This window comes from Adiantum capillus-veneris, chromosome 21, assembly GCF_014529385.1.
Source record: "Adiantum capillus-veneris isolate H3 chromosome 21, ASM1452938v2, whole genome shotgun sequence".
Classification (NCBI taxonomy): domain Eukaryota; kingdom Viridiplantae; phylum Streptophyta; class Polypodiopsida; order Polypodiales; family Pteridaceae; genus Adiantum; species Adiantum capillus-veneris.
This window is the reverse complement of record NC_140951.1, coordinates 55,545,003-55,568,039: the sequence shown is the minus strand read 5'-3', so window position 1 is coordinate 55,568,039 and position 23,037 is coordinate 55,545,003. Positions and strand designations below refer to the sequence as shown.

At 43.6% G+C, this 23,037-nt stretch overlaps 1 protein-coding gene across 1 annotated transcript; it reads left to right on the top strand.

The window, feature by feature from the left end:
- The first annotated feature begins 461 nt into the window (after positions 1-461).
- Positions 462-22,819, top strand: LOC147430981 (putative LRR receptor-like serine/threonine-protein kinase At2g16250). The gene is made up of 6 exons (XM_086493503.1): positions 462-1,694; positions 1,757-1,806; positions 1,931-3,884; positions 19,906-20,034; positions 21,649-21,671; positions 21,785-22,819. The coding sequence occupies exons 1-6, from the start codon at positions 1,345-1,347 to the stop codon at positions 22,402-22,404; spliced, it is 3,126 nt and encodes a 1,041-aa protein (XP_086349629.1). The 5' UTR covers positions 462-1,344; the 3' UTR covers positions 22,405-22,819.
- Positions 22,820-23,037: the final 218 nt, after the last annotated feature.

Sequence of the window (23,037 nt, the reverse complement as noted above, 5' to 3'; positions counted from 1 at the left end):
ATACCCAAAATGTTGACCTCGAAATAAAGCACCAACTTAATCACATTAGGGATATATGCCATAATGTCTGTTGTAATTAAGTATTCATCTATATTTATATGAGATAACCCGATGTTTATGCCAAAAGGATTTATGACTAAACTACCCAATTTATGACTATTCTTCTTCTTCTTATTATTATTATCATTATCCATAAAAATAGTTTTCTAGATTAAGTTGAAGATGTGAAAGTTGATGTATAATTTTAGCAAGCTCCCTCCTTACAGAGCATATTCTCCAACTCCCTATTCTGAGGCTGGTTATGAGTTGTTCACATCCCATATGTATATTGGAGGGTTTTGATTTAAATGGAGGGCTTTTCATTCGGTGAAGGCTAGGCTGGATTTCTATTAAAGATATATGTGTAGAAAGGTGTGACATGCAATCATAATGGCTGGGGGCAATGGTAGACGTAAAGAGTTCTGTGTCTCTCTCTCTACTTTCTCACACTCACACTCACACAGGAGAAGCTTATGTATGCATTGAGTCTCTCTCTCTCTCTCTCTACATTTCTGTGTATTATAGGCTAATTGTGCATCGAGTCTCCCTCTATTCTTCTCTCTCTACATTTCTGTGTGTAATCAGCCTATGCATGCATCGAGTCCCTGTCTCTTGCACCCACACGCAAGGAAGAGGGGAGAGAAATGGTCCAAGCGTAGAGCTTGATCTCTCTGTTTCAATCTGTCCTGTCACTTGATCTCTCTGTTTCAATCTTGAACGCAACAGGGGAACGCGAGCTACTCTCTCTATCTCTCTCTCGTCTTGCATGAACCCAGGGCTTTCTCCCCCCACTTCACTTCGTTGTGCCTTTCTTTCCGTCTCCCTCACGACATACATACTCACATTGCATTTCGCATGCAGCGCCTCTCGTCCTCTCTCTCTCTCTCTCTCTCTCTCTCTCTCACTCTCTCTCTCTCTCTCACACACACACACAGAAGAATGCGTTGTAGCACGCAGATCTTCCTCTATTCTCTGATGAGACTGGCAATACAAAGAGTGTGCAATGCGTAATAAACGCATTTAAGAGAGTCACCAACCCTGATTCGACCAGACTCCGGAGCGCTCTGCCTCCCATTGGGGCGTGCAACAGAACCGTTGTGGGTGTTTCTGGAGAGAGAGAGAGAGAGAGAGAGAGAGAGGCAGGGACGCTGAGAGTTTATTCTGTTAAAGGGCGGCGCAGATCTCGAGTGTGTATATGAGCTTCTGGAATGGGCGACGTTAAGTTATTGTAACCGCAGCTTGGATTCTTCAATCTTCACTGTTTAAAGTCAAATATGCAGCGATGGCAGCTTAAGCTGCGCTGCAATGCAGGGGTACGTGCTTGTCTCCTTCTTCACAAGCTCAGAGCAAAGCAAGCTTCAGAGACGTAGAGGCTGGGCGCGCACACACGTTGTCGGAGAGTCAGGGTGTTGCTTTGCTCTCCTCAACCTTCCTCAGCTTAAGACTTTTGGGTTCCTCAAGAGTGCTGACGTGCTCAAGGATTTTCACGGATTTGAGCTCTTTTCCTCGTCACGAATAGTTTCGTCATCACGGGCTTTTGCATTGTATTGCTCGTGGGGTCGCCTTTGTGCTGTACATGAGTCAGGGTTTTGGGTTTTTTCGAGTCACTGCTGCAAATGCTGTTTAAAGGGCCTACCCAGGACAACCTTATCAATGTAAAGCTTCTCTCCTCTGTGAAATGAGCCCAGGAATTTCTCTTATTTTGGTTTTTGTACAGAATGGCAGAAGTCATGGAGGAAGAAGATGCAGCGGTCAGCGTATCTGCGTGTGAGTAATCCAAGCTTGCCCGAGGAGGGCAGCAGGCAGGGATCTCCTGCTGTGTATAGAATGCCCACCTGCCACTTTGAGATGTGTTCAAGAAGAGGAAGTGTCTTGCTGCCCTTATTTGTAGTACTGCTCTCGATTGTGCATTCGTGTAAGCAGAGCGTAGCTACAGAGCCCATCAATTTCAAATCACACTACTTAAGATCGCTCCAAAGCTCAGAGGTTCCTATCAACAGATCAGAGGCAGCCACTTTGCTGGACTTAAGAGGAGTGTTGGGCATTCGAGCCCGCTACTGGCCTCGCAAGACAGATCCTTGTGTGGTGTGGACCGGCATTGTGTGCGAAAACGGGCAGGTGGTTTCCATTACTTTGACAGGGTTGCGAAGGACAGTAAAGGGGGCATTGACCCCTGCCTTTGCAGTAGAGCCATTGCAAAACTTGACGAGTTTGCGTAGCTTCAACTCATCAGGTTTCACATTGCCAGGAAGCATTCCAGATTGGTTTGGCACGCTCTCGGGATTAGAGCAGCTCGATCTCAGCTCCTCTTCCATCACCTCCATCCTCCCTTCCTCTCTGGGAAATTTATCCAGCCTTCAAACCCTTGCCATCTCAAGAAATAATATTTCTGGTCCTGTTCCTTCTTCTTTAGGAAACCTAGTCAACCTTACCTTGCTGGACCTCTCATCAAACAACCTATCAGGTCCGATTCCAGAGAGCCTCACCAATCTTCAGAAGTTGGATTCTTTGAACTTGGCATTGAATGTACTTGTTGGCCAGATAACACCAGGGTTTGCAAATCTCTCAAGCTTGCAGGTTCTTGTACTAAGCAGCAATAAGTTAGAGGGTTCCATTCCGTCAGAGCTGGGTAGTCTTTTCTCTTTGACAAACCTCGACTTGAGCTCCAATACTCTGTCTGGTTCAATCCCACCATCATTAGGAAAGCTAACATCTCTGGTGTCCTTGATTTTGTCTAGCAATTTTTTGAATGGGAGTATACCAGCTGAGCTTTCAAACTGCACTTCCCTACAGGTGCTTTCTTTGGATGGAAATGCTCTTACGGGCACGCTTCCCACATCTCTCGGATTGTTGCGAAACATCTCGACGCTTAGCCTTTCAGTGAACAATCTCACAGGCTCACTGCCCTCTGGGTTTTCCGGCTTTACACAGGCCCAACAAATCTTGCTGTCCAAAAATCTTTTCTATGGGTTTATTCCATTTGCAGCTGCAAATCTGGCAAGGATAACAGAATTTGACCTCTCTGAAAACTACTTTGAGGGATCTATTCCAACACCCTTTGTTCCCAGTGCGGTTCTTGATGTCAATTGCCTGTCAAACCAGCCGAATCAGCGCAGCATAGAGACCTGTACACAATTTTATGCAGATAGAGGGCTGGTCTTTGTGCAATCGCAGGCTTCCTCTCCATCCACAAGCCCGGAGTCCGGCAAGAGCAAGCATCTGTTGCCCATCTTAGCTGGGGCTTTGGGTGGCTTGGTCTTAGCAGTTCTGGTGATCTGCATTTTATTCTTTTTATTAAGGAAAAAGAGGAAAAAAAAGGTCGAAGAGAAAGATCTTGCAAGTGGATCTCGTCGGGGAGCACCTCAGCCTGTCCCTGGAACTCTTTCCGTTAACTTACTTAGTCTGGGAGAGAATTATTCATATGCACAACTGCTGCAAGCAACAGGCGAGTTTAATGAATTGAATTTGCTAAAAGCTGGGCATTCAGGGCTTTTGTACCGTGGTACATTGGATAGCGGCCTTCCTATTGTGGTCAAAAGGATAGAGCTTGCAAAGTACAAGAAGGATAGTTATTTAGCAGAGTTAGATCTTTTTGGGAAGGCCTCACATACCAGGTTGGTTCCTCTTCTGGGACATTGTTTTGAGCAAGAAGATGAGAAATTATTGGTGTATAAGTACATGCCAGGCCGAGATCTAGGTTATGCACTCCATAGAAATACCATTGGAAATACCTCAGAGGATACACTACCATCACTGGATTGGATAACAAGGTTAAAGATTGCGATTGGTGCTGCTGAGGGCTTGACATACCTCCACAATGAGTGCACACCGGCTTTGGTGCACAGGTATTCTTCTTTCAAAGATTTCAGAATGGAACTAGCTGTATGTTATAAATGTGAGTGGTGGCATATTCTTGCATGCTTGACAGTGGTATGTGGTGCTGAAGGAGTTTCTTCGAAAATCAGGGTAGAGTAAGTGCACATTATAGTCTGTACTTTTGGCATGAAATCTTGAATGCACGAAACCTTTGGCTTGTGTGGATGACTTTGTGGTGAAGAGGTCAGCTGTTTCAATAAAAATGGCCATAATTATACTACGCGTAGTGCGCGCTATGAATTTGTCCTTTGCACTTTGTACGTTCCGGTACACAAAGGTTATTGCTTCGACCTTGTGAGATGTTTTGTGTTCTTGTTTTATGTGTCTGATTTTGCTCTTTTATTTCTGAACTGTGATCTACAGCAGCTGTTTAAGTTTTGTGTTTTTTTCTCTCTAATCCCTCTCTAATCCAGAAACGTATGACCTGATGAGGTGCACACATTTTTTTGACTTAGTGCATGCATATGTATCCAACGACGCTACGTTTTTGAAGCTGTAGGCTTTCATGTACTACTAGTAGGTACTCATGGACACACTTCCCACTAAGAATTTGTGCCAATTTTGCCACTTTCAGGTTTAAAAAGCACTGTTATACTGAAGATAGTCTTGGCTTCATACTGATATAAGAATGTATATAATGGGATGGAATTTTTTTGGAATGGCTCTTCCTGTGGCACTATGAAGCCAAGCCTATCTTTCTTGTGAAAGTGGAAAAAATGGCAGGTTCCTTGTCACTATACTTGTGTTGCCAAGATGTACAACTAATTAGAGGTAGGTGGAAAAGACTTTGATGACTACCATGTGTTTGCATTTTGCACCTTTATTTAAAGTGGACTGGGGAAGGTTCTTGGCTATATACCTCTATCAGCTTGATCTGTACTTTCCTCACGATAGGAGGCACGTGGACTTCAGAGGTTTCGTGCTGAAGTTGTCACTAAACATGCTCTCGTTGTCTTATGCAAGCCACAAAGAAAAAAGTTCTGGAGGCATCACTAAATGCGCACAAAGCACTATCCCAGGGAAAATAATAGTCTGCAGTGGGGCTTGTGAAGATGCGTAATCATACAGATTCAAGTTTCAAGAAGCTTTCAAATCTCTCTTGAAAATTGTCACTCATGCTATATATTGGCTTTAGCATTAAGAGTAGGTTATGGCTGATCAGTTTTTTGTCTGAAATGGCACCAAAAGATGCACTTGGGGGACAGAAAATCGTGGCAAACTGGTGCACACACGTTGCTGAATGGTGTATTTGGGGTAGTCAGCCCTAGAACATGGGCAGCCCCTCACATAGGGGGACTCCAGATTTTGTTTTCAATTGATCACCCGACAAGGAGTGCAAGGGAGAAAGGATTTCTAGAGAGAAGGGTGGCACTTGTTGTCACACACACATTGGCTCCGTGTGCCATGTTGTTGGGTATTGTCACACAATTGGCAGAGGCTTTAGGCTTGAGGTGCGGGTGTACGAGTGAGGCGTGGAACTCACCTCGTAGAGGAGCGGCTATGAATACATGCCAAGTGAAGTGATTAAGTGGAGTCCTTTTGGAACGTTGGCGTGGAGGTTGGATGGTTTTCTATTTATATGTAAGGGGAAACTCCTATCAAAAACTAGTGCCCAAAAGCCTATAAAGTAAATGCTTTCATAATTGAGTAAAGTGCGATTTTTTCCCTATCTAAAATAAAAACAAATTTTCAAACATGCATTGATTCATACACAATTATACACTACTTTTGAACATTTCTAAGGTGCCATTTTATTATAAGCATGTAGTTGTGTTGATCATAGGACCATTGTGTCCACGGAAAGGATTCTCTGATTTTGATAACTGATCACTTACCCCTGTGTGGCACAATGTACCATTGTCGGCTTGGTTGGAATGATCCTTAGAAGCTCTATGTAAGTTCTTTCCCACACTAACATCCCATTATTGATTTACATAGAAATGATCGTTTCTTGAGCGATGGGAGTTTTTCTATTGTTGTAGCCTCTTGTACCCTCTTGAACATTACCACTATTGAACTTCATTTACAGAAGTTCATTGCTCTAGTGTTTTGAAGCTACTGGTTAAATCTTGCATCATTCTGACAACCGGGGGAAAACCTGATTTTTTGTTGCAGGGGTTTTTTAGTATCCCAAAACTTAAGTTTGAGGTTAGGGGTTATTTTAGTAAGCTTAAGAGAAACCCTTCCTTAGATTCTTGCAATCATTCGGTATTCCGACCGGTGCAAGCATCACTTTTTTGTGTAAGCAAGCCTAGGTCTCCCAGGTTGTCTCCCTACTTCCTTCAACTTCAAGTCGTGTCTATGTCGATCTGCTGCCTTCTTCTGCTGTACTTGAGACTTCTCTAGAGCCTCACGAACCTTTGATTACCTCAAATGGTGCCTTTCCTGTCGAAGAGTGAATCGTGTTATTGTAGGCAAATTCCACCAAAGGCAAATATATTTCTCATTGAGTCTTCTGATCCAAGATGTAAGACTTCAATAAATCCAAAACTAGTGAATTGGCTATCTCAGATTGCCCATCCGTCTGCGGGTGGAATGATGATGAGAATTGCAACCGCGTGCCAATGTTCTCCCAGTAGCCCTCCAAAACAAACTTGTGAATGGGGGATCTTCGTCGGAGACCATGGTCTCAGGCGTGCCATGTAACCAAAAAATCTGAGCAATGAACAATCTCGCTAAATGATCAGGTTTGACTGTTTTCTATACTGGAATGAAGTGAGCTTGCTTGCTAAATCTGTGAATGACAGTCCAAATGCCATTGTGCCCACTTTGAGTCTAGGGAGATCAAAGATGAAATCCATAGCTATGTTTTCTCAGGGGTGGGTGAGAATGGGTAAAGGCTGTTGTAGTCCGTCCAAAGAACAATAGGGTGACGTGCTAGGTTGGATGAGACCCTTTTCTAGAAGTTCCTTTACTTGATTCATGATTTCTTCATTCTGGGCTCGGCTGACTTGATAAGGGGGCCGATTCGGTGGTCTACTTCCAGGAATCAAATCAATCGTGTGGTCCTCAGGATGAGGTGGAGGTAACTCGCCTGGCAGGCCTTTAGAGAAGCAATCAGCCTGTGTGCAGAAATTCTTGTCATTCTTTATCCAATTCAGATATATTGGTTCTTTGTTCATCATTCAATTCTTTCAAGTAGATCGAGTAAACAAAAAGACTGGATTTCATTAATTTCGAGATGGACGAAACCGATACAATAGGGACGGACTTGTCAAAGGTGGCAGCGGAAGATGCAATGAGGACAAGACCTGGCTCGTGATCCGGTGGATACCTCAACTTCGATTTAGAACACCTGCAATGTCAAACACATGAACAAGGCACACCTGTGTAGAAGAGAGATCACATAGGTAGAATGAGACAGGACATCTGAGAATGAGAGAGAGAGAGAGAGAGAGAGAGAGAGAGAGAGAGAGAGAGAGAGAGAGAGAGAGAGAGAGAGAGAGAGAGAGAGAGAGAGAGAGAGAGAGATTTGGCAAAGGCTCTCCATGCTGATAATAATCTGCTCATACAAGTGACCAAGGGTGGTCTGGCATAGAATTGACATGCCAATGGATAGACCCGAGGATACACACAACCGCGACTGCTACTGATATTGCCAATTGCTCCTGCACACAAGACCACTGTCACGGTCTCCACATGGGTTGCATCGAGCTATATCTCCTCCCGGCAATAGGATGGATCTGGAGAGAGAGAAATCAAGGCTCAAGGTTGCCGTCCAATGCCTGCCCTCTAGAGGGAGGAGGAATCCTCTGCTCTCCTAGGCCAGCATCAGAGATGCACTGCCTCTGCATGAGATCGTCCATAGGGATTCCCGGAGGAGAAAACGCTAGGAAGGGTGCATGCTGTCCACTGCATCTGTTACCCAAGGAAAACGTTGGGGCTGAAGTTTGAACTACTGTGCAAGAAAACACAGGGCTGATCTACAAGGTTGAGCTGCACCAAACCCCTCTGGGGCACCCAAGAGAGGACGCCCCCCTCTGGGCACTGCATGCATGAGAAAAGAAGTGACCCCCTGGTGCCTATATATAGGCACCAATCAAATCTACTCGACCCAGTCCTAAGGCTCCACGACCTTGAAAAAGTAGGGGAAAATGAGGAAAGGCTACAAGATACATGGGGGAAAAATATGGGGAGCCTAGGATAAAATATCCCAGGCCTCTAGGAGCCTATGTGACCATGGAACAAAGCCAAAACCTGAGCTAAACATGGCTAGACATGACCCGACATGAGAGAACAACCTCAGACTGGCCGGGCACAGCCACAAAAAAGCCCCCACTCCCTAATTTACTCCTGGGAGATATCGGAGCTACCACCGGACGAGAATATGAACTCTAAAAGGACTCGCCCTTCAATTTTACAGTAAGCACATTTTTCGTGCCCTTTTCATTCGTTAAAGTCGCTTTCTTAGCCCCATAGTCAACCACGACAACGTTCTTGTGGTACCAAGGGATTCCTAGGAGGACGTCACACCCTTCCAAAGGCATGATGTAAAAGTCCTCGTGTCCTACCCCTGACAATGCAAACAAAGTTTGCCAATGATAGGTGTAATGGCAACATCGTGTCTGGGTGCCACTAGAATTGCCTATGCTTGTGGCCCCATCTTGTCAGGTGTTATTCCAAGTCGAGCGGCCAATTCAGGTGAAATGAAGTTGACCTTGGCTCCTCTGCCAAAGAAGATGAGGGCTTCCTGATCTTTTACTTTGCCCCATGCGCAGCAAAGTTCTATGCTTTCGTCCATCTGATTCGGGTCGGTTTCCATACAATCTGGTACCAGTCCTGTTTTCATCTTTCCTTTTTTGCCACTTCTTTTGCCGCTCTGGAACTCTCTGGCCTATCTTCGGATTGTCCTCGCTGTGCCTTTTTAGGGCACCTTGTTGAGATGTGTCTTTGTTCTCTGCAGTTAAAACACTTCCTCTCCTTGAGATAATTTGTTCTCTGTTCCTTGGTCAATCGGGGTCGTGCATCCTTCTTTATCGTTTGCTGAATTGTGTCCGGTCCTTGGTGTTGAAACTTGATCAGTGGGGTAGGTCAAGCTACATGAATGCATAGTAAATCCCCGCTTAGCATGTCCCATCGATTGTTGTATGGACTTGGACTTCTACTCAATGCAGTGTTCTCGGATCTCTTTGGGAAGTCCACAGCAAAACTGCTCGATTTGACCTTGAAAGAAGAGACCAATAGAAAAGCATCCCAAAACCTCTCACAATAAGCATCCAAAGTGTCAGCCTTGGTCATCCGAGATGATTCCAAGCGGTCATCACGTTCGTACTCTTGAGTCAATCAAGAAGAAATAATGAGCCGTTTGAATTTTAACCACTTGGTAGGGGCTTCTTTCCGTAAAAGAAGAGTGGACCACCACGTTTGGGCATTTCCTTTTAAGAATGATGCCGTGTCGAAGTGCTGAATGAAGGCTAAAGCCTTGGGAGCATCTCAGATCCCTAAAAAGGATTTAAACTTTAATGACCGTCCACCTTCCTTAAATTCCTTGGTCTTTTTGCCCTTGTTCTCGAGAAAGTCATCTATATCTATACTATAATAAAAGGGGGAGGGATTCCGATCCCCCCCCTGACACGTGGCGGAAGCAGCTTGAACCGGCCTGTGTGCCCTGCACCTCCTGGCTGCACAGTGCGCGACACAGTGTGTGTGTGTGTGTGAGAGAGAGAGAGAGAGAGAGAGAGAGAGAGAGAGAGAGAGAGAGAGAGAGAGAGAGAGAGAGAGAGAGAGAGAGAGAGAGAGAGAGAGAGAGAGAGAGGCGGTCGAAGGCCGTCGGCCAGACTAGTATTGATAATTTGATTGGCTCTGTAAAAGTGTTTCTTCTTTGCATAGAACATGTGATCATCGGAGTCCGAACTCTTAGAGGAGAACGAATCCTCAGTAGAACTGTCAGAAACGGGTCGGGATCTGCTCTTTTCTTGTTCTTTCCAAATCTTTGATTCTTTCTTGGTTTCTTGCCCTTTCTATCCTCTTCGCTCGAATCGGAAGAGGAAGAGCTATTTGAACTGTCAGACGAGGATGAATTGGACAGTCCTTCAAAGCGTACATGCTTCTTCTGTTTTCTTGCACTTGCAAAAGAAGATCGACGGCCCAAATAACGAAGGTAGTCAGTCCCCTTGTTGTGCTTCTTCGATCGTTTCTTTGCCCCCAAAAGTTGGTTGACTCGCCTTTCGACGACGTCACAAGTTCTTCAGTAAGCATCCTTGGAGTAGGAGGTTTTTTGAGGGCTGATTTTATTGGTGAGTCAATGGCTTTCTGCAATGTGTATGCACTTTGTCAATCGGGTGCCAGGTCAAAAAGTTTGCATATTGTGGATCCTTTACAAACTGGAGCATCTGCTTTGCACACTCATCAACCTGCTGTTGACGTTGCATCTCCATGAGCTGATACTGCGTAGGCCGAATTGGCCCGTATTTGTGATTTGCTAATCCACTCGAATTTTCCATGCTCTCCTGTTCCCAAGGTGGCAGGAGGAGTCGTCTAATTCTTGCCTGAATCCATGTGTGCCGCAAGAAAATGGATTGGATTTCGCGGTAGAAGAGAAACTGAGCTTTGATACCATTGTAACAAACGTGGACACCCCAAGTTTGGAATCTGGCACGACACACGGGAGAGAATCACTTTAAACACTTCACACTTAAATCACAGTTCAATTGAGTCGACACGGCCCGATGTAGTTCCTAGCCCAGAGAGATTGACCCCAAAGAGTGGCGTCCCTTTCAGTATTTCTTTCTGTTTTAATAATTGAGCAAAGTACAGTTGCCCTTGGGTCGCCTCTGCTCACCGGCTCATCAGCACAAAGTGAGCCAGAGAGAGCGAGAGGGGTTCCTTTTATTTCAAGGCCCTTGGCTTGGCCTAAGGAGAAAAGCAATACATGAAAAGCTTGCAGCTTAATAGTGGTAGGCTCTCCAAAAGCAGCTAGCGCACAAAGCGAAAACCCGTATAGCCTCTGCCACGTCACCACGACAACATGTTTTGCGGAAATCCGTACGACTAGCCACGTCAACAGTCTCGCGAGATAATCCGAAATCCGTACAGCAATCTTACTCACCACTTTTATTTTTCCTAGTGTCCCCAGGGCCCTATCGATAGGTGCCCAATAAGTTGGGACACTTATTAGCATGCCACGTCATCAATTTGTGACAATAAAGATGGACCTGGCCAAGATTGAAACCATTAGAGATTGGCCAAATTTAAAGATTGTACATGAAGTACGAAGATAGAAAGGGGTTCCTTTTTCTTGGGGACCATCAGAGATTGCAACATTCAAGACTTTGAAAGAGACGTTGACAACTGGTCCAATGTTGGTACTACCAGATTTTAGAAGCCATTTGAGGTTTACTGTGATGTGTGTGGTCGTAGTCTAGGAGTGGTCTTAATGCAAGATGGCCATGTTGTAGCTTATGAGAGAGAAGAATGCTCTTGCGACTAGAGTGGGTTGCACAGATTTACGAAAAGGAGCTATTGGCAGTTATCCATACTCTTACTCAGTGGCGACATTTTCTACTCGGAGCCGATTTTACAGTGTTTACCGATCATCAAAGTTCGAGATACTTCTTGTCCCAGAAATAGCTCTCGGACAAACTGACGAGATGGGCAAATATTTTGTTGCAGTTTCACTTTCAGATCGTCCATGTCAAGGGAAAGAAGAACTTGGTGGCAGATGCATTGTCTTGTAAGCCGAAGATTTTGGCTATTTTGGCGATTCACCGTTAGAACTTTGAGGATATGGATGATCAGTACGCCATAGATCCGGATGTTGCTGACATTTTTCACCGATTGCTGAGCGGGGAGATAGTTGCAGTTTATGCTCTAAAGAACAATTATTTTATGGGGAAGACTGTGTTGTGTGTTACACAGGAATCGAGGAAAAAGATTTTGACAGAGTGCCACTGTTTGCCTTTTGCAGGGATCGCACCATAGACACCACTTTGAAAGGTGTAGAGCAGTATTTCTATTGGCCGAGACTCAAAAAGGATGTGGACGAGTTTGTTCGTAGTTGCTTAGTGTGCTATAAGGTCAATTTTGATAGGTTTAAGGCACCGGGTCTACTACAACCTCTACCTATTCCAAGCCGACCTTGGGAGAGTATAGCAATGGACTTCATTTTTTATCTTCCCAAGACTCAAAGTGGGCATGATGGCATTTGGGCATTCATTGATCGATTCAACAAACATGCTAACTTTATTCCAGTAAAGAAGACAATTAAAGCAGACCATTTAGCTAAGCTGTTTGTCTCGCAGGTTTTAAGATCACATGGTATGCGCTCGAGTCTAAAGTTTCAGACAGAGATCCCCGCTTCACTAGTTTGTTTTGGAGGGCAATCTAGGAGAATATAGGCACACGGCTTGAATTATCGTCCTCGTTCCACCCACAGATAGATGGGCAATCGGAAATAGCCACTTCAGTGGTCTTGGACTTGTTAAAGTCGAACATCTCTGATCAAAAGACTCAATGGGAGAAGTATTTTCCCTTGGTGGAGTTTGCCGACAATAACACGGACCATACGTCTATAGGGAAGACGCTATTTTAGATTATCGAGGGTGTCAAGAAGGTTCCACCTATTCTGAGCACCAAAGATAAGATTTTTGAAGCAAATAAGCTCACACAGGATTTGGGCACTACTTTTGCCAAGGTATGGGAGGCTTTAGAGAACTCTCAAGCACGACATAAGAAGGCAGCAGACAAGCATCAATGTGACTTGCAGCTAATGGAAGATGATTAGGTGCTACTACGGTTTAAGAAGGCATGCCTACGAAACGGAAGGGTGAGGAGAGGCATTCTCCAAAGCTAAGTGTGCCATACTACGGCCCTCTCCAGATCCAAGACAAGATAAATGATATATCCTTCAGATTGAAGTTACTAGATACTTGGAAGTTTCACAATGCATTTCACGCGAGTCTTTTGAGAGACCTTTCAAAGGTGAAGTGCGAGTGGTCAGAAAGCGTGAGGAGTAGCCCGAAGTGGAAGAGATAGAGCAGCCCGAAGTGGAAGAGATAGAGGAGATTCTCATTCCAGAATAGGTCCTGGCTCACAAGGAAAGGAAAGGTAAGCTGATTCGCTGGTGTTTAGTCAAGTTTAGGAACTACGTGGCTTTGGATGCCAAGTAGATGGAGGAGGTGGACCTAGCAGTTACTCCTCAAATTTTGGAGCTTTACCTTGAAGCTTTCGATTTAGCATGGACTATTCCAAGAGTTACCGATCAATCAGCATGTTGAATCTGGTGTTGTGCAAATTGCACAAGAGGAGAATTACTCCGCTCCTTTGTCACAAGTTACCTTGATGGAATAAAGTCACCGATCTCTTTTTAAGATTTCAAGGATAATGATCGACTGGCAATATTTTGTTGAATGACTTTATGTAAAGAAGTACTTTGAAATGGGAATTCCTAAAATGAATATGTTGCATGTGCTCTTTCATGTGTGTATTGTTTGAGTGCATGTGTGAAAGACAAAATGACTACAACATTTCTGTCTTGTTCACTTGATGGATGAAATTGATATGATAGTGACGAGATGTAGTAGATCTAGGCATCCGTGAAAGGATCAACATGGTCTGGATGTGATTGCCAAATAAGTTACAATGATCATGATTCTCATCTAAGATCTCGACAGGGATAGTGATGTGAATGTTTCGTGACTGTCATCTTCGTGCAAATGTTGGATATATGTGGTCAAGACTCAAGTATATCGGCACTTATGTCAAAGTCTACTGAACTAGTTTTTGTCCTATGTTTGTTTTGCAAGTTTAATTGAGGGCGATTACAATTCTTTCAAGAGGGGGGTATGTCGCAAAGTGATGGCGTGGCAAGGCCTAAACCCTATCAAAAGATGTAGAAGAAGTTTTACCAAACTTGCAGGTTCTTGTCAAGGGGCTTAGAGGGATTAGGATTAAAAACCTAATCCCCCAACTTATAGAACACAACCAAGGAGCCTAAAACCTTTTTAAATAAAGCATGATCCCAAATTTGCGTAGGAACTATTGATGTGGCAGCGTTGTATCATGTATGGAATTTGTCTCTTTTTGCTGACTATTGACATGGCGCTTTATGGACGCTCGTGTTTTACGGAGCTGGCCAACAACACAAACTTTTGGGACTTGGAACTTTTGGTGTCACATGACACATCCAACCCTATGTGCCCGTGGACAAGTTACAACATGACCAAGGGTTCAGTTCAATCAAGTCAGTCTAGAATAGGAAGTGATCTGACACTTTTGTGAGTTTGTTCGCAGAACGTGCATGACCAGTCACTTAGATTATATGCATATCCTCTGGTTGCACACAACATGATCATCAGCATTCCCATCAGAATCCATCAGGGGAATTTTCCAGTGCATTAAACCTATTTTCCCTATTTTTGACATTTGTCACTTATTATTTTTAAGTGACTTTTGTTGGAAAGTAGGTAGGGCAATTTTGCTAAAATAATATATAAGCAAACGAGAGTTAGCACTTTCTGGTAGAAGAGGTAGCAGGAACTTCGCGTTCAACAGGCACCTTCTCAACAAGACCCCCCACCGGCGGTAAACCCTTGCGTTTTCAGCCACAGACCCAAGATCAGCACAACGTTTTTCATTAAGAGCAACCGGGCGACAGCAGGACCAAGCAAGACATCTAGTGTTTTGCATCAGCACAACAAGACACCTTGCGTTTTTGCAGATTGACCCCAGATTAGCCTAGCGTTTTTGCATCAACCTGAAGCCATCAACGTTTTTGCAGACCTTCGCGACAGAACCTCCATTAGACTCAGCGTTTTCAGTTTTCAGCAGTTAGTACCCGCAGTAGAACCCCTGAGCCTCGCAGATCTCGTGTTGTGTCGTCTCTTTCTCTCAGTTTTGTTCATGTCTTTAAGACTTTCAGTTTCTCTCGCGTGTGTTGCATTAGATCTTTGGCTTGGGGTGTCCAAGTCTATTACATCGATGTTGATAACAAATTGTATATACAAGTGCCAAGAATGGTCCGATATAGATGTGACATACCCTCCATGGATAGACCCCTAGTTGTACACACAATTGCTATTGCTAGTGCTAGTGCCATTTGCTCCTGCACATGAGACCTGTGGCCTTAACATGGATACCATGCCCAACATGAATTTGGTATAGATGTGACATACCCTCCATGGATAGACCCCTAGTACACAAAATTCTATTGCTACTGCTAGTGCCATCTGCTCTTGCACATGAGACTTGTGGCCTCACCATGGATACCATGCCCAACATAAATCTGGTGCATAGCCTCCTAGCAAGGGAACATATTTAGAGAGAGAGAGAGAGAGAGACATGATTTAATTCTGTCACAATATGAGGTTGCCCTCTAGAGATCGTGAATCTCTCCACTCCATAGCCTACACCTTGTACGAGAAGATCTGCCACTACATGATCACATAGCATAGAAAAGTGCAAGAGAACAAATCATGCTGCCCACCATGTGAAAGGCAATGCATCAAAGGAAGGATCACCCATTTGTCCTTGCTGCCAACAAAATTTCTAGGAGACTTGACACACATACGTAGATGAGGGCTACCCAAAAATGCCCTCTTACCTGCCTACCAAGAAGCCTCATCAGCCCCCCTTGGTGGGCTATATGGGGATATTGCACAAGTTGACCCCCCTCCCCCCTTCCCTTCCTTTTCCCCCTTCATTTATAGGCTTTGGTGGCTGTTCTAACCACTCTCAACCCCACGACATGAGAAAATAGGGAAGTGAGTGAAACAAGGAGAGTGGGGCCCCAGAGGCAATTGGGAAAAATAATCCAAGGCTAGGGAAAATTTACCAGCACTTACTGCAGGCTAAACGACTAAGGATAGAGCCATACCCCGAGGCTACACATGGCTAGATATAGGGTGAGTCCCGACATGAGAAAACTACCTCACTTTTGTCGGGCACAACCAGAAAACAACCCTCCCTCCGTATCATTTATCCCTACCAGATATCGGGACTGACTAGATGAATCTAGATAGACGCGAAATTCTTAATATCCCCTTGCAGCTCTTGGAAAGAAAGAGCACAGAGAGTAGATGCAAATTAAGTTGATTATTGCACACCAAAAGAGAGTACAAAGAGTTGCATATACACAAGCTTGTCACATGGGCCTTTCCTTCTACACATGCTTCTCTCACACTCAAGCTTCTGGCTGACACACATCTCTTGTCGTCATAAAGGCACACACATGCTCCACATGACTTCTAGACTAGGGGGTTTTCTTATGGGTGTGAGCTGTGGCAAAAAACACAACCCCAACAAAAGTGAATTGAAGCTGGAAGTGAAACTTTTGGCCTTAGATGGAAAAACAAAGTGCATCCTTCGTTGAGAGAGAGAGAGAGAGAGAGAGAGAGAGAGAGAGAGAGAGAGAGGGCACGGCGGGGGGTGGTGGGGGGGGGGTTATTTTCTAGGCATAACTCTGTCAATTACACCAAGCTAGAAAGTGTAATTGCAAAAGAGATGGCAAATCAGCCAATCCATCTCCTCAAAGAATCATAGCCATAGAACCCACTCACAAGTGTCGAAGAAGATCCCGTCGTTGTTCAAACACTTATCTCTCAGAAGAAGAAAGCCTAAATAAATGTCTGCCATTTTGGATTAGAAAGTTGTAAGCTTGCTCCCCTTGCAGGAAGCCACGACAACGCAACTCCATTCGGAAAACCAAAGCAATCCAACACTGCTCCACATCTTGAATCCTCCCCAAGGTTCCCTTTCATAAAGAGAGGTCACGCTAAACAAGAATAGGTAATGGGGAAGTAGTAGACGAGAGTCCATAGCGTCCATGAACCCAAACAAGGTAGATAGGTACGTTAAATACTATACGTTAAGTACAAAAAAAAACGTTGTACGGTACAAAACAACAACTTTGAACCATAAAATACATTAATTGTTGAACAAGATTTGCGTTTTAACATATATGCGTGTGTATCTTTGTGACTTTGTATGTGTGTGTAAGATGCATCGGATGTGAATGTTGAACTTTGCTCAAGATGAGTGCTCTGAATTGTGCTCAAGGTTGCTTTTACTTATGGAAGGGAGAGCCTTCCGTTCCTTAAGTGAGAGAGTGCAATGGACACAAACAAAGTGGTGAACACTGTGAATGAAGGTATTGAGACTGAGAGATAGAGAGAGAAGAATACGACACCAGAATGTTGTCAAAACCCTCCTCCGAAGGCCCCACTTTCTATGGCGAGAGCGGTCTACTATTGATTGCACAAATCTCTACAATGCTTGGACTTGCCAACGACGATGAGGACAGCGACGAGACGGGCTGAAATCTGAAAATGCTAATGGCTGAAATCTGCAAATCTTTATCTGCTGAATTCTGACTCTATGTCGGTGATGATGTCGACGACGACGACGCGTTGAAAACACAGATGCTGAAATCTGCGTTTTCCGGGCTGAATTTGCAAACTTTGCGGAATCTGACCGTGCGGCAAGGATCTGTTGCGGGAAGGTGAGATCTGCGAGGTTCCGGACTTCTTCTACGGGTTCTAACTGCTGAAAACTGAAAACGCTGGTGCTACTGCTGATTCTGTCACGAAGATCTGCAAAAACGTTGAGGTATCAGGTTGATGCAAAAACGCTAGGGCTGAAAATGAGTCTTGATGCAAAAACGCTAGTGCTTTTGCTGGTTTTGCTGTCGCCAGTTGTCTTGCAGATGCAAAACGCTAGGCTGATCTATTGTTCTACTGTCGCCGGGAATTTGCAAGTGCAAAAACGCCAAGGCTGGTCTGTCTTGCTGAAAACGCTAGGTTGTTGTTGAAGAAAAATGCCAGGTCTTCCTACTCCAAAAATGCTAGGTTGCTGTGGGAGGTTCTGCTGAGAAGGTGCCTGTTGAATGTTGTGTTCCTACTGCCTCTTCTGCCAGAATTGCTAGCGCTAGGTTTTTCTTATATAGTCACTTACTGAATTCGCCCTACCTAATTTCCAACAAAAGTCACTTAAAAATAATAAGTGAAAAATGTCAAAAATAGGGAAAATAGGTCTATGTACTGTAAAATGCTCTTGATGGGTTCTGATGGAAATTTGATGGTCACGTTGTGTGCAACCAGAGGATATGCATCTAATCTAAATGTCTGGACATGCACGGTCTGTGAATAGACTCACAAAAGTGCCAAATCACTTCCTAATCTAGCCATGAAGTAGCTTGTCCACGTACACATAGGGTTAGATGTGCACGTGACAGTGTGTATAATGCACGTTTGCTAATCAGAGACTCTTAGAAACATAATATAATTGTCACACTTTTATAGCATGCAAGCTTTGAGTTTAAAAGTCACAATTTTCTTTCAAAATTTAGAATTCAAGCAATTGAAGTAAAATCAACAAGTAGTATTGGATGACCAATGCAGTACAAATTGAATATGTCTTGATCGATAGATCCACGGAATTTATGCAACATTGTACCCAAATCAGCCCCGAAACAGAGAAAATGCTGGAAAAAAAATCAAGCTTCTTCTCTCTCAATCAAGTCCAATATGCCATTGGATCAGCCTACATTGAGCATACAAAGCAGTCAAGACACCAAGACATAGGCAAGGAAAGACAGAATGAAGACATTGATTGGTCTTTGATTCAGTGGACACCTCAACTCCAATTTGGTTCGACTCCGAAAAGATCCTTTGGCACTAGAGAATGCTTGCAATGCCAGATACATATATAAGCAACTTCACAGAAGATTACCACTGAGGGTAAGAGACATGAAATTTGAAAATGTGAGAGAGAGAAAGAGAGAGAGAAATATGGGAAAGGCTGTCCATGCTGATAACAAGCTACAGTTTGCATATACAAGTGCTCAAGGGTGGTCTGCCATAGATGTGGCATGCCCTCAATGGAGAGATCCTTGGCACACACAACTACTAGAGCTACTACCATATGTATTATGCTCACGAGACCTCTAACTCGGCCTCAACATGGGTACCATCCCAAACATGCTTTGAGAGCATATGAATCTGGTGCGTCTCCTTTTGGCAAGGCAACAGACTTGGAGGGAGACAAATATGACTCAAGGCTGTTGCAACTTTCTCAAGGACAATGCTATGTATGAGTTCTTTCTCTACAAAACCTCATGCTTCGAGGACATCAAAAGTTTGTAGGTTGATGTAGGCTCTGAAATCAAGGCCAAGCCTGTCATCAGAGAGACTAGCATAATCACAACACTCATTGGTTCCCTTTGTGCCACCATTCAAGGTATCATGGAGAGGTTGACTTCCATGCTATGAAGTTGGGCAACTATGATGCCTTGTTGGGAATGCCTTTGCATTATTGGAATGATAGTACCATTGCCATATGATATTACACTTTGACAATACGACAAACCAATCAGCCTTTGAGTCCGATTATCAGAGGATTCTTCCTCTTGAACTTATTTTGATACTTTGTTTGTAATTATTGGTAGACACTTTGTTTAAGGATACTGTCTGTGGTTGTGTGAACTTGTTTGATCTTTTTTGGACCTTTCTGAAACTTGTTTGAATTTGTTTGCTATTGATGGAATTTTTTTGGATTTGTTGGGGGATATGTTCGAACGTGTTTTGACTTTGTTTCAACTTATTTGGACTTGATGGAAATCTGGGATCTATGAGACCCGCTTTGAGTGGTTGTTGACCTGGTGCAATGGTCGGACAATGTGCACACGAGAGCCACAAGGATGACTTTTCCTTGCTTAGGGAGCTAAGGAGATCGATTGCTTTGGTCTAACGATACTTAGGTGGCATGCTTTTCGTGATTTTGCACATGATGACTGAGTGTGATAGCAGAAGGTTTATGGGCAACCATGTATGTGTATAAAATGAACCTAGCAATGGATGTCCTTCGAGTTTTTTGAGTCATCCAAGTATTATACCAATTGATTGGTATGCATTCATTTTTACAGTGCACAATAACCTTGATAGAAAAGCTAAAATAATGTATTTCTTTGGTTTCTTAATTTTATATTATAGTTTTTGTAAATCGCTACATGGCTTTAATCTAGAGAAGTGAAATTTTTTTGAAATTTTACTTTGCCAGGGATATTCAAGCTAGTAGTGTTCTTCTCGATGATAAATTTGAAGTGAGGCTTGGCAGCTTGACAGAAGCATGTGCGGCTGTGGGAGAATCGCATCAGGGTGTTATCTCACGGATACTCCGCAGATCACAGTAAGTACTAAAATTTCTATCCATATGAACAAATTGTTAATGAACCGTGTTTTTTGATTGTACCTTGGACAGCTTTCTATGTCCCTTTCTTCTTTCAATAATGTGACAATTAGGTACCTCAAAACTCCCATTGTTCACCTATATGTACTCGTGATAGTACCTTGGTAGAGGCAGCCATAATTAAAATTATCATTTCGGATCACCAGGTATTTTAAAGCTAGCACAAAACTGGATAATTACTTGAAAGCCTAGACTTTAGATACTTTTGAATCTACCATGATATAAATATAGGTACTCAAAACTATTGTTCTTCAATTACTGATATTTTTTGGAACTACCCTTCTTCAAGTTGTAGAAGTACTTGTTTAGATACTATTAAAATAAATATGACAGAAACACAGGCCTCTAAAACTACTGTTATGCACTTAAATGTACTTCAAAACTAACAGTCAGTATCACTAGGTACTTCATTCATGGCTTAAAGCTTAAGAAGTTCCTAGAATACTAGACTTTAGGTACTTTTAAACTATTGTAATTACCCCGCCAATTCGATTGCTCACCGAAACACGTAAAAGGACTGCTGAGAGACTTGAGGAGAAGGGAAAAGATCACACTTAACTTTGTAGACGACCTGGGAGAGGCTGAGAGCGGAATGCGAGAGAGAGAGAGAGAGAGAGAGAGAGAGAGAGAGAGAGAGAGAGAGAGAGAGAGAGAGAGAGAGAGAGAGCCCAACCCAGTTATTTAAAGGCCCTTGGCCTTACCTAAAAGCAGTACATGAAAAGCATCAACTCTAAAAGTATTTGGTCCCAAAAGCTAGTGCCCAGAGGGCTGTCTGTATAGCGATACCTCGTCAACTTGCAGTTTTGCAAATCGTGGGGCTGTCCATACACCATGCCACATCATCAACTTCCACACAATTAAGGTTTGTGTGTGTGTGTGTGTGTGTGTTATCTGCTTTATTCTAGGGTTTAGGCCCCTCAGACAGTTCCTCTTCCATAAAACTTGGTCGCACCATATGTAGGAAAATATATAATCTCTTTTCTTTGTTTTTGGGATCAGGGCATTGTTTGGCTTTTGCCTAGGTCCTAACCTATTTCTTTATCAAATGCAAGGGTTTTGCGAGGATATACAAGCCACCTCACTAACACAGCTTGTTTTATCTGACTGGATACCTTGGATATGTTTTTGGTTCAAGGCATTGTTTGGCTTTTGCTCGGATCCTAGATCTATTGTTTATCAAATTTGCCCAAAGTAGTGAGGCTGTCGATTGTGCATAAATGCCCGCACTTGGTCGAAGCTTATTCTTTAGGCTTCGCAAAACTGGCTTACTTTCCTACTTCCATATCAGCTTAAAACATGAGTATGATTCTTTAGAAGTACATGAGGCATATGTATTAAATGCTAGATAAACCCTCACACCACAAGACTCAACGAGAAGTAATGTTTGGCCTCTTGAGCACTTTCTTTTTCCTGCTGGCACACGGATTGGAAGGGGGTGTTTGTGTGCCTCACAAGTAGGGGAAGAGTTTTTCAAAGAATTAGCAATTGTGGCTATATCTGGGAATCTACTCATTTCTTTCTTGGCTTGTCTGTTTTTGTGTTGTCTTGAAACAGGACGTCAGAGCATGGAGATACAGGTATGTGTTGTTATTTGCTTTTTCTTTTTTCATCTCAGTTTGTATGGATGAAATTACAATGGCAATGTTGCCAGACAGCGATGCAGTATAGCTAAACATAACACGTGGTCCAGGTGCTGCTGCTCCCACTTGTGCATATGATGTGTACTGTTTCGGCAAAGTACTGCTGGAGCTGGTATCGGGAAAACTCGGGATAAGTGGGTCTACAGACCCTTCAACAGAAGCTTGGCTTGAATGGGCTCTGACCTTCATCAATACATATGATAAAGAAGCCATAAGCAAGATTGTCGACCCGAGTTTAATTGTGGATGAGGATCTGATGGAGGAGGTATGGGCCATGTCCATTGTGGCCAAATCTTGTTTAAATCCAAAGCCATCAAAAAGGCCACTTATGAGATATATCTTAAAGGCTTTAGAAAACCCATTGAAAGTTGTGAGAGAGGATAGGTTGAATGGGTCAGCAAGGTCGCAGGCGTCGTCACATGGGTCATGGAATGCTGCCCTATTTGGCAGCTGGCGCCATAGCTCATCAGAGACGGTGGTTATCCCAGGTTCGTTAAGAGAAGAATACTTGCAGAAGAACAACGTCAAGCAACCTACGAATGGAGGGTCTCAGGGTAGCGGCCAAGGTGATGTTTCTCAAAGAAGACCTGGATCAAGTGAGATCTTCCCAGAACCACTAGAGGAATCTGTGGCTCCGGCACCGACCAATTCTGACAAACAGGACAATTAAAAAAAAAAACATTCTTTTCAAATAAGGGAATCTGCTGGCTCCCCATTTGAGGGCCTTGCACAAGCTTTGGAACGACGAAAAGCTGTTAATCTGGGCAGCTTGCATTTTTTATTTGCAAAGGGGACATTGGGCTTCATCATCCCATTGAAATGCTCATTCTCTCGGCAACCAAGCATAGCGTTTGCAAAGCATTTACTTGAATACATTCAAGGATGCAATGTGACATTTGCAAACACAGGTAGATCCTGCTCGTGAAGAAGCGAGGGGACTCTCCCTTCAGAATTCTCTCCACATCTGGTGATTGTAATATAACATGATTGTCAGTCGGGGTGGCCCTCGATTCTGACTAAGGTCACTATGAAGCCAAATATCTTGTAACCAGTTTTGAGATTTTTGTGCAATTTTCTTCGAGATTCCCATTGTGCCACGTGTACTTTGTACTACCAAATAAATTAGAGCATACATTGCAATCCTGCACACTGTTCTTCTTCTCTTGAAGAGCCTCAATTGGGATTGAAGCTGCAGCTCAGCAGTTCTGCTTTGAAGCAAAAAAATGCAACCATTAGGAAATGAGCAAGCCAATGACAGCATTTGATTCGAAGAACGTTTAAACATATTTGCTGATACGGGCAT

Bases quoted from the DNA above. Each gene is read 5' to 3' on its own strand.
- LOC147430981 (XM_086493503.1), top strand. From the start codon at position 1,345: ATGCAGGGGTACGTGCTTGTCTCCTTCTTCACAAGCTCAGAGCAAAGC. The intron at 3,885-19,905 runs GTATTCTTCTTT...TTACTTTGCCAG, and splicing joins ACACCGGCTTTGGTGCACAG to GGATATTCAAGCTAGTAGTG. The intron at 21,672-21,784 runs GTATGTGTTGTT...CACGTGGTCCAG, and splicing joins GTCAGAGCATGGAGATACAG to GTGCTGCTGCTCCCACTTGT.